This window comes from Grammomys surdaster, unplaced genomic scaffold (genome assembly GCF_004785775.1).
Source record: "Grammomys surdaster isolate TR1022 unplaced genomic scaffold, NIH_TR_1.0 341, whole genome shotgun sequence".
NCBI classification, from domain to species: Eukaryota; Metazoa; Chordata; class Mammalia; order Rodentia; family Muridae; genus Grammomys; species Grammomys surdaster.
In genome coordinates this window covers 2,944,835-2,956,917 of record NW_021604760.1, presented here as the reverse complement: position 1 = coordinate 2,956,917, position 12,083 = coordinate 2,944,835, and the positions used below count along the sequence as shown (strand labels likewise).

Sequence of the window (12,083 nt, the reverse complement as noted above, 5' to 3'; positions counted from 1 at the left end):
CTCAAGAGAAATATACTTGCTAGCTGTAAAGAGCAAGGCATTTGAATGCCCCTGGCTTTTTTTTTTTAAATCAGTTTTCTGAGAGAATTTACTTTAAGATGTACTCCAACAAATGAACAGCCATGACAGAAGATGCTGTCGTGCTGGACAGTGTTAAAATCACCGGCAGTGGGCACAGAGCCCAGTCTATCCAAGTGGAGCAGGAGGAGGGGCACATTGAGAAAAATGGCTCTGAGCCAAAAAGGAGAAAACAGGGAGGCTTGCTCAGTGGGTAGAGCACTTGCCACGCAAGCCTGACAACACAGGTTCAAGCCCAGGTCCCATAGTGAAGGAGAGAACTGACACTTGAAAGTTGTCCTCTGACTTACACACACTAATAGAACTAATAGTAATGACATTAAACTAAAGGGAAAATGAGGTATTGAGTATCCAGTACACCTAACTGTCCTGAAAGTTTGAGGTGAATTAAAAATGTTAAAGCTGATCTAATAAAAACATAGAAAATAAAATATGTACAAACTATATACTCTGGGAAACATTACAGGAAGTAGCAGGCTTAGTAAGAATAGCATTTACGTAAAAATTAAGTCATGGCCTTTGGGAGGTTTTTTGGTTGGTTTGGTTTTTTGTTTTTGTCTTCAATTGTTGTTGTTGTTGCTTGTTGTTGTTGTTGCTGCTGCTGCTGCTGCTGCTGCTTGGGGACAAGTTTCTGCTATGTAGCCCAGGCTACCCTCAACCTCTAATATAGGCCAAGGAAATCTAGTTCTGGGGATCCCACAGAACCTTGGGTGACCACTTGCCTCGCATGTTGAGAATGAGACAAGTCATGGTGACCGCTAGGGAGGAACTTGTTTTCAGTCCAGCTGCTCTGGAAAGACAGAGGTAAAGGATGTCTCAGATGGCCCCACCCTCAACCCCTCAACCCCCCATGGAGGGGACTAGAGCTCACAGCCAGTCAGTTGTTCTGGTTGATCATTGTCCGAGCGCTGGCCATACAGAGTCTTATCAGGACAAGGAAATCACCCCTGCCAGGGGCAGTTCTGATCTGCTGCGCAGGATGTTTGTCTCTCAGGCTTAAGATCCTAGAATCCAAGGATAGAATGACACAGAAGGAAATCAGGAAGGCAAGATGGAGTTTGTCAGGACTACTTCAGCCTTAGAGCAATAACTAGAGAGACTCATGGGTGCCAATCTGAAGCAGGGGATTGTCAATGGTGTGTTGATTATATCTCCTGTGAATCTTGAAAAATACCTTTGCTATTCTTATCTGGTGCCTTCAGCCTTGAAAGGGGAGGTTGCCAGAGGAACATCCTTAAATGATTAACGTGTCTACTGTACAGAGTTGAACAGGAATCTGACCCAAAGTTGAAGGTAGCAGAGGAGACGGTGGAAAATGAAGATGTAATGACAAGCTTGCCACAGTTCCTCTCCACATCCACAGGCCCTTGTTAAGTCCCTGCTTCCAGCAAGACCAGCCCGAGCCTTCCCTTCGCTTACATATTAAACAGATACAGCCAAACATCACAGTGCAGGAAGCCAGAGACGTGGGTGGCCATGACGCTTCAGTGGAAGAATCAGATAGGAGTTACAGCTTTTGTTGTCCACACAAGGATATGATTAGGTCATTTAAGTTCATCAGAGAGGAGTAGCAGCTTGTTTAGGAGGCTGAGGCCGGAAACTTATCACAAACCAGCCTGGGCTGTAGAGTGAGTTCAAGGCCAACCTAGGCTACATAGTCTGTCCACCTTGTTTTAAAACCCAATTAATTAATTTAGTTAATCAACAAATAGAAGTAAAATTGTGCTTTTTAGGTATATGGAAGCACCTACTGAAAGAAATGGCTAAAGAGTTGAGATATTGTCAGAGTGAAGGAGGGATGGAAGGGCAGAGACTCTTGTTAAAGTGTTGCTGGGGAACTCCTCGTGATTTATTTGGTACGTCTATACATACATGTGTGGTGTCAGAGGACAGCTTAGAGCAGTCGCTCTCTCCTTCCACCAGTTGGTCCCAGGGATCAAACTCAGGTGGTCAGAGTTAATGGCAACTTTTATCCACTGAGCCACCTAACCAGTTCCAGTTTTGACATTTTTGGGGGAGAGGGGAGCAGATTCTCTCTATGTAGACCTGGCTGTATCATTACTCACTATGTAGACCAGGCTGGCCTCTGACTCAGGGGTTCTCCTGCCTTTACCTCCTAAGTGCTAAGATTAAAGGCCTGTGTCACCATGCCCAGCCCAATTTTGGCTTTCAAAGATAAGAAACATACATGGGGGGGAAAGAAAAGAGAGGGGTTTTATTGTTTTGTTTTTATTGTTTGTGTTTTATTTTTTGGTTTGGTTTTATGTTTTATTGCGTTTGGTTGGTTGGTTAGTTGGTTGGGTTTTAGTCGGGAGTTTTTGTTTTTTGTTTGTTTCTTTGTTTTGGGGTTTTTGGTTTTATTTTTTCTTGTTGGTGGTAGTGGTGGTTTTGGAGGAAGCTAAGAAAGTGTTTTTACTCTGTAATTGTGTTTGGGGACAACCTGGAGTTGCCCCCTGCCTAGCAAACATGCACCTTGAGACCCTGGTTTTAATCCTCTGGAAAAATAAAAATTAAATAATCCTGAGAGAAATCCTTGGCATATTTCTGGTGACATTGGGGGTTTGAGCCACTAGAGGGCTCTGTGTCTAGCAGCCGGTTTGCCCCTCTTAGGTGTTACAATCTAGACCCTTAGGAAAGCCATTGTCAGTGGGCTGTAGATAAATACTTTCTGCTACTTCAAGTCATACCAAAGCCAGTTCTAGGTGCTTGCTGTCTTGGGGTCACCCTGGCCACTCAGCTCCCATGATTAATAACATTGGCACCTCTGGATCTTGGATGCAGGTTAGGTACAGGTGCAGGCTGGGTGTGAATGTTGAGTTTTACATTTTATACCAAAGAGATGTGGGCCCTGACAAATCTTAACAGCTTATCGTGTTCCCTAGCAGGGTTAGATGCTCAGGGAAGCTCCTCACAGGGAGCACAGGCTCGTGTGCTTTACAACAGCCCATGTTCCCAGAAACTATTTTGACTTCTCAATTCTCCAAGACATAATCTCCCAAAACTGTTTTGTTGCTGTTGTTGTTGTTTGGTTGTTTGATTTGGTTTTATGAGACAGGGCTTTTCTGTGTAGCCTTGGCTGTCCTGGAACTCCATAGATTAGGCTGGCCTCAAACCCACAGAGATCCCTACCTCTACCACCCAAGTGCTGGGATTAAAGATATGCACCGCCACCACCAGGCCCCCAAACCTGTTTTTAAGGAGAGTTGCCCATCTTGTGGTCCATGCAATAAAGGCATGCAGGAATGACTCAACCAGAAAGTTTATTTGACCATAGACTGATCCACTGCTGAACATAGTGCTGTAGTTGAGTCCCGCTTTATTTTTAAGTCATGTAATGTCCCAGTAGCTATAGCACAAGTGTGTCTGATGAAATAACGCTTTCTCAAGGAGAATGGCTTGAGAGGTGAGCTCCTATAAAGGAGCTGAAGGAATTGCAAGTTGAGGGAGAAACTCCATTGGACGGGGAACCACACTGAAAGAACAAGGCATTTGGGGGAGGAAACACAGAGTGAGATGTGAGCGCAGTGGGAGGGGGAAACACACACTGACCAGAAAACGCAGTGGGAGGGGGAAATACAGAGTTCGGTGTGAGTGCCGTGGGAGGGGGGAACACACTCTGGCAGGGAGCAGTGGGAGGGGGGAACATGGTTATTGGCTCATTTTCCAACTCTGTGGATATCGCTGACTGTTCGTTAGGCCTGGGAGACAGAGCATCTTTTCTAGCCTTCCTGACTTGTAGCTTTCCATCTTTGGGTAGCTGAATCCTCCCCTCCTCTTCCTTCCGGTTGGTAGCCTCCCAGGTAGCGGGTGGGTGCACCTCTGTACTCGGGTCCTTCTGGAGGTGGGTCTCCTCTGCTTCCATGGTTGCTGTTCTTCTCCTTGCTGTCTCTGTCTGGGTCTCCTCTTGCTTGGAAGGACAGGTCTTCCTGCCTCTTCCTTCTTGTTGGTAGTTTTGGGTAGGCAGATTTATATACTTCTCCTCTTTTCCACCTTGGAGAAGTTGGGACTCTTCCTTCAGGCTGCTGGCCTGCTCTGACTCAGGCCTGTAATTGCTAAGTGTTTAATAATAACTTCACCTGGAGGGGGTACAAAATGTTTCCATTAGATGTCTTAAATTCTGCAGTCACTTGGTAAGGCAGCTCGACTAGATTTAATAGGTTCATACCTGTTGCCCGACAATTCTGTGTCTAGCCACCCGCCCTGACCATGTGTGCATGTCCAGCACCAGGATGCTTAGCAAGAGGCACCGATGTACAGAACACTCATCTTTGACCAGGCTAGTGTTTTGAAGGGCTGTGGTGGAACAGGATGACATCAGCCATATTTCCCAACTGTCCTTTTCCTCTGGGGAAAGAGGGGTTAAGGCCAGACCACAGATCCTAGAGTGGGATTGTCACCAAACCTAGGAGTCACAGCACATGCTCATGCACAGTAAGCCAACCGAGAGAGCCGCATTAATAGCATAAAGCAGGAAAGGGAGATTTGTTCAATGTATCCCTCTTTGGAGGAGGGACAAAGAGACCCAGTGACCACACACACACAGAATCTTAGGGTCCTGAAGTTTAAAGAGAGAGCCAAGGATATGCACATCTAAGCAGTCCTGGTCCAAGACCTTTTGCACCACCACTGCCCCTCACTGCTGGACTTCCATCTCATCCTGTGAGGTGTTAGAACTGTGTGGCCTATTTCCTGGAGACAGGCTCTTCCCTAGCTGCCACCTTTTCCTTCTCCCAGCATAAGCTCCCCAGGGAAATATCCAAATCATTGGCATTCCTTGTTTCAGTAGTGTGATAGATTAATAGACACAGGTGTGTCTCAGACTATCTTCATTTCTTCCACGCCAGTTCCAGGATCTCACCTCTCCAGGCCAAGGAACCCAGAGACTAGAACACCTGAAGTTGCAGAGACCATGATACCCCTGGAATCATTAAGGGCCTCTAACCCTGTCACTTCCCACTTTGACCATCACTAGGTCCTGTTGCCCCTCACACGACACCTACTGCACACCTCCCTGAGGGCAGGACCACTTCTCTCCCTTGTTTTCCCCAAGTCCTATACCTGTTCTCAGAACCCAGTGAAGCTGAAAACAAGTCCAAGATTCACTTGATAAAGAAAAATAAAGTCATTTTCTGTCCTCTCGTTGGCCTCCCCAGCTTCCTCAAAGGACCCTGGGCCTACTTACCTCAGACCATAGCCCCGAGTCCCGTTGTTCAGAGGCAAGGCTGAGCAGGACACCTAGGTCCTACCTCAGAGTTGAACTTGTACACCACTGACCTAATCCTTAGAGAGTAGCTCCTCCCATTCCCAAGCCAAGCCCCAGGGAAGGTTTAGCCACGGCCTATCAAGTTACTTGGTCAATCAGCTCTTCCTGCAGGTGGCAGATTTGCTGTCCTGGGTCTCCCCACAGGAGACCTGCTGTCCTTCATATTGAACACTTAGCCTGAGGGTTCCACTCCTACAAGACTGGCAGCAGGGTTCTGGGTAGTTCCCTAGGATTTACTGGAGCCTAAGAAACCCTTTTAATTTTAGAGCTGGTTTCAGGAAGGAAACTCCAGGACGTTTGTATATTTTCCAGCTGGATGGTAAACCTTTAATGATGAGTGTAACTGGGCTGTAACTGGGGAGACGGCTGTCTGGGAAGCAGATTCTGGAGCTCTTTTTCCCCCCATGCCCCGTGATTGCTTCCTGACATCTGATTAAAGAGTACTAGATTCTGCCAGGGGCGGTGCTGGCGCATGCCTTTAATCTCAGCGCTTGGGAGGCAGAGGCAGGCGGATTTCTGAGTTCAAGGCCAGCCTGGTCTACAGAGTGAGTTCCAGGACAGCCAGGGCTACACAGAGAAACCCTGTCTCGAAAAACCTAAAAAAAAAAAAAAGTACTAGATTCTAACCAGACATAGTGGTGGCTCCTGCCTGTAATCTGTGCACTCTAGAAGCTGTGGCAGGATGGCCATGAGTTTCAGGTTAGCCTGGGCTACAAAATGATCTGTATAGTCTCCAGGGGACAGGGAGGGCTGGATGTGGTAGTGCATGCCTATAGTACCAGGTCCTGGGAGGCAGAGACAGGTTGATCCTGAATTCTAGGCTAGCCAGGGCTATTAAGACGCTAATCTAAAAAAAAAAAAAGGAAGGAAGGAAGGAAGGAAGGAAGGAAGGGATGGAAGAATAAGCGAGGTAAGGAAGGAAGAGGCAGTGTGCTAATGACTTTTCTGGTTCTGTCCAATAGGGACATGACATAGTCCCGTGAGCTTCTTTTTCATGAAATGCCGTTCTGTTCCTTAAGCATTCACTTCTGAAAGAAGCTCTGACTCCTAGGAATCCCATCAGACTAAGCTCAGTGTCTTTTCCCACACAACCTGAGCTTGGTGGCTCACACCTAGCCTATACTTCCAGCACTCAGGAGGCTGAGGCAGGAGGATCACAAGTTTCAGGCCAGCCTAGACTACATACAAGACCCTGTCTTACCTCCTCTTCCCCATCAAATCCAGAAGGAGATGGGGCAGTGGTGAGCCCACAAAGGAGCTTTATTAAATAAGCAGAGTGATCCCACCAGGAACCACAGTGACCCGGGAATCTAGTGTCAGCTGCCTACACAGTCCTGGGCACACAGGAGAGAAACAAAGGGAGGCTCTGAGCTTCCTGGTAGGATTCCAGGTTGTCTTGGTCTGGCTGTCCACTAGTTGATCATTATCTTAGGCCATTTTCTCAGGATTGGCAATGCAGAGTTATGCTGGTGCTAAGAAGGTTGCTGAGTTCTACCCTTTGCCTTAAAATCGTTAGGCAAGACTGTTGTTCCTGAGGTCCAAGTCACTTTAAATGAGAAACACTCAGGAGAATTCACAAGAAAGGAAAAGAAACAAGATGGAGTCATAAACAAAGGAAGGGTTGGTGAGATGGCTCAGCAGATAGAGGCACTGGCTTCCGAGCCTGTCAGCCTGAGTTCAAACCTGGGATTCCACGTGGTGAAAGGAGAGAACTGACCCCCACAGGTTGACCTCTGATCTCCAGACATGTGCTATGGCACATTCAGGCCCCTACTGCCCCATCACACACGCACGCACACGCACACAAAATAAACAAACGAAAAAAAAAATTCAGAGCTGAAGAAATGGCTGAGCATTTAAGATACAGCAGCCAGAGGACCAGGGTTCAATTCCAAGCATCCACATGGTAGCTCACAGCTATTTGTAATTTCAGTTTCAGGGTATCCAACACCCTCACACAAGACACATGAATCAAAACACCAATGCTCGTAAGATAAAAATAAATCATTTGAAAAAAAAAAAAAGCAAAATTCAAAATGGTGTTAGATCAGTCAGTGCCTAGACCTCCTTCATTCCCTGTCATGACTCTGTCTCTGTGGAGTGGGGCCTACCTGTTATGTTTGCTCTCTCCTTAAAGGACCAGAAACCTGTCTCCACATAACCACCTCAATCTCTCTGCCCTTTAGAAAGGCTTTGGATCCAGTTATCTATTCCGGGTTCTTCCATAGTTACATGCTGGAGCATGATCCTGCTGCTCATGGAGCCAGAGCCTCAAAAACATTTACTGTCACAATCCCTGAGAAGCGGGTTGAAAATGCAGAAGAAAACAGGAAGGGTTAACCTAAGCAGGGACACTAGAGAAGGTCACAAGAGGAGCAGGGCTGGCAGCTAAACTGGTTTGTGTAGAGATTCCCAGGGAGAAACTTCTAGAAGATTGAGAGGAATGGGAAGGAAGATTAGAGGTATGTGTGTTGGGTGGGGTGGGAGGCTGCACATACTTAGAATATTCTCCTAAGAACAAAGGGACAGTGATGAAAGGATTGCAGCAGGAGAGTGCCATTGTGTATCTGGGAAGATGACTGGGGACAGTAAAAGCGACAAGTGAACGGGTTTGGAACTCATTCTGAAGCAAGAGGAGGCACCAGGAGGCTGTTCAGACTGAGCACCTCACTGCCTGTCTCAGGTGACAGGTTCCAGCCACAACAGGTTTTCAGTGCTCATAGTGAACGTAGTTCTTAGTCCATAATGGGGAAGCTGGAGGTATAATTTGCTAATAAGAGAGAAATAAAAGGAAAAGTCAGTTGAACGGGGGAAGTGGGTTTTTGGGTCAAGAGTTTGGAGAGGAAGTAGGGCGGGGGTGCATGATATGTGTGTACCCTGAGACTGGAACCTGGGGCCCCACACACGCTAGGCATGCATTCTGCTACTGAGCTACCTCCCCAGTCCAAACTTGAATTTGATGTCTTAATTTTGGTAAGCTGAGAGACGTCAAAATGCAAATCCCAAATCAGTGATTGGACAGAGCATAGGTGGGTTATAAACACATAGTTGGAACTTAAAGCCCGGGGATGGATGTGCTGTCACTTGACTGTGAAGGCACCTGGGCCTATGACTGAGCCAGGAGGTAAGATAGCAGAAAGCAGACCCTACCAGCAGCAAGAAAGTCAGGAATATGTGGGTCATGGAGGCACAGGCTGGGGGAAAGCTGGAATAGAATGTTTGGGAAGACGGCGCCTCAAGAGTAGGCAGTGTCTGCTGAGACTCTGGGCTACGTAAGACAGCCCTGCACGCTACTGAAAGAAGAGTCTGGAAGGGAGTATTTATGCTACGCATCTCCCCATTTAGTCGGCGATTCTTCCCATGACTATATTTCTAGAACATTCTGCACTTGTGTGTAACTGTTTTCCCCTATTCTGGGATGTTCCCCAAATGCTTCCTGACCCCTCCTCTGGCCCATTGCCTTTCTCCTGCTTTACTGGCAGTACAGACAGCTGTTTCACAATTGAGGCATGTGTGCCCTCTGTTGGTCTGTTCTGAAACTGCATCAGATCAAGTTTCCCTGCACTCCTGCCAGCAAATTCCTCTCCAGATCTGTGCAGTGTGACAGCCAGCCCTCCAGATCTCTGGGCTCTGTTCTGGGGTTGGAGGTGGGATGGCCAGCAGGACAATGAGGTCAGAATGCTGAACACAGGGGAATGTTGAGAGAGATGCCACAGGGCAGGACACCTTGAAGGTCATCGGAAGGACTTCAGCTTGTGGCCCCACAGCATCTAGTTCTCTGCAGATGGCTTCAGGCAGAGTCTGGAGTCATCTGCTCCATGCTAGTGTGGTTCTGGCTGCTTGAGAAAAGGGAGCCTGTGCAGCCATGAGAAGGCTCCTGTAGAACTCCGCACAAGATGAATTTGGGGGTCAGCCTGCAGCACCTGGGAGGACTGTGGGCTTTGAGACAGAAAAGTCAAGGATGGTACCAACCAACCTTGCTCAAGAACAGGTAATGGTCTCCTGGGATGTAGAAAGCTACAAGAGCACAGGCTGTGGGACAAAGGGCTGGGAACATGTTAGCTATGGGTTCCTGACGAACATCACTGGGGACACATCATGAAGATTTGGAGTTAAGTACGGTAGAGCTGGGGATAGATATCTGGGAATTGTCATCACTGGATGATATTTAGATTCATAGCATGAGACTCAGTGTGGATGAAAAAGACCAGGAATTCTGAAGCTGGTCCTGCTATACTGTACAGGAGTCTGCAAGAGAGGAAGGCAAGGTCAGAAAGGTGTACGAGTCTAACTGTACCCAGGCCAGTGGCACATGCCTGTGATTCCAACAGCTATCAGGAGGCTGAAGAGTGAAGACCAGAGTTCACAGACAGCCTCTGCAGCTCAGTAAGACCCTGCCTCAAAATCAAAGTTTTCATAGAGTCCTCACTCAGAGGCTTTGGGTTCAGTCTCCAGTTCCACCAAAGAATAAAGAAGGAGATGGAGAGGCAGCAGTCACTGAAAGTCAAATGAAGGAAAGAGTTTAAGAGAAAAATGAAACTCTCCAGCCCAGCATGAAGATACATGCTGAAGCCCCAGCCCTGGGGAGGGTGCAGCACAAATATTGAGAGTTTAACACCAGTGGGTCTCTGTCTCGGGAAGTGAGGGAGAAAAAGTGAGAAAGACAGGAGCGAGGGAAAGAGAATAATCCAGCTCTCTATGCAGGATGAATGAGGTTTAGAATATAGCCATGGTTTCTCCAGCATCCTTACAACTTACAGTAAAATGACTTGTCATTCACTCCCACAGGTTGTGGCAGATACCAACATAAGTGCCATAGCGACTCAGCTGGAAATCATGTCTACAGGCTCCCAGCTTGGCTCTCCCATTGCTGACCGACATTTGGAAGACACAGAGTGAGTATTATAATACAGAATGGACCTAGCACCTGAGCTTTCGGTTCAGGTGTATGTGATCTCAGAGTGTAAGGATGTACATGCTAAGTTCTCCTGACCTCACAAGGTCTCCCAAGGTTCCTAATCTCCAGAGGCCTTTAAAAATAGGCATTAGTTCCCATCAACCACATGGTGGCTCACAACCATCTGTAATGGGATTTAATGTACTCTTCTGGTGTATCTGAAGACAGCTACAGTGTACTCACATGCATAAAATAAATCTTTTTTAAAAAACAAAATAGCATTTTTTTTAGACTCGCATTCTTTTTTTTTTTTAACTTTCTTTTTTTTGTACAACTTATTTTTCTCAAATCGTAATTCATTCACACAGGGGTTATAAACAGAAAGGCAGGATGTGGGGAAGGGAATGATAATGGAGTGTGGGTGTTCAGGGGGAATACAGATATCTTCAGAACCGGGTATCAGCTGGGTGAAGGTTCAGGGGACAAGTCACTATGACTCTGCCTATGACTCCCTTGTCCTTATCTAAGTTGGTATTGTCTGCCAAGCCTACCTATTTACAAGGTCTATGACTACTCAGGCTTGTAAATTTCCACAAAACCTGCCTGTCTACATTAGCTTATAGCCATCTGTTTCAATGTTTTTCCACTGAGACCCAACACTTGGTGTTAGTATACATGTATGACAGGCCTATTGTTGATTTTAGGCCTATGGCTGATTTTAGGCCTTCAGTGTGTAAGCAGGGCTGCCCCTGACATCTCCTCCCTTCTCTAAGTATAGAAGGGCTGTGGCAATTCTAAACTTGCGAAGGCTGGGATAGAGGCCTGACCTCCAGTATTTGAAGGGGACCTTGTAATGGCTGCAGTCCCCCTGTTGTTGTCCAGTGAGGCATGAGGGCCATACCCGTCCCAATGTCTTTTTCCTGGAGAGGGGATATTTTTGACATCAACCCCTATGCAGTCAGGCTTGTCCCTCAGGGAACCCAGATATTTTTATCTTTTATTGATATTCCCTTGCAGTGCTTAGCCTCGCAGCCTAATCAAGAATTCAGATTGCCTGTCAGAGGGGGTTCTGGGTGGCCCCTCTCTGTTTGGTCTAGGGGCAGAAGTCCCCCCTTTTAGGTTGGGTGGAGATGGGTTTTGGAAACACCCTGTATAAAGTAACAACCTCATCTTGAGTCTCGTGGTCCTCCATAGCTAACTTATGATTATATATCTGAATAGGTTTTGCTACCAAATTATTTATCTGTTGTATCACAGAGTTAGTCCGCCTATTTGAGGGCCAGGGACCAGCAGAAAAAAAGCAAAAAGAACCCAAATAATGGTCCCAAGATGGGAGGAAATAGGGTTGACAACCTTGGAGAGGCTGCAAACCAATTCTTGTACCAGCATTCATCTGTCTCTTTCTCTCTCTGATTTTTCTCAGGGCCTTCACTACCTATTTCATGCTCTCTTTAACCCTCCTTGTCTTGTCTATGTAAAGGCAACATTCTTCTTTAAGGGCTGTACACAATCAAGAGCTGTACACAGCCTTTTCTATTGTAATAGAGTAAATCAAGTCCAATAAGTATCTTTGAGATTTTAGGTCTCTTCAAACAGCGAAACAAGGCATTTCTTCAGATTAGTGATGTCAGTCTCTAGCTGTTTGATGTTCTTGTCAATGGCCCTTCAAAGGTCTGAGTAGTGTAAGTTCGGAGACCAGCATCTGGATTAGAACTTCTAACAGCAGACATCACAGGTGATTCATTTTTACCTGGGATGCTGCCTGAGTTCAAGCTCTGAGGAGTCCCTCTTTCTCTCGGTTTTCTGGGGTTGGGTACCACAAAATAGCATTTTCAAGCTACCACA

At 46.7% G+C, this 12,083-nt stretch overlaps 1 protein-coding gene across 2 annotated transcripts in view; it reads left to right on the top strand.

Moving 5' to 3' along the window:
• The window catches only part of Patj (PATJ crumbs cell polarity complex component), a 299,188-nt gene that overhangs the window by 277,557 nt on the left and 9,548 nt on the right, over positions 1-12,083 (top strand). For both annotated transcript variants that reach the window (XM_028778758.1, XM_028778759.1), the window contains one exon: positions 10,130-10,236. In XM_028778758.1, the coding sequence (XP_028634591.1) occupies positions 10,130-10,236 (107 nt within the window). The remainder of the gene's footprint in view (positions 1-10,129; positions 10,237-12,083) is intronic.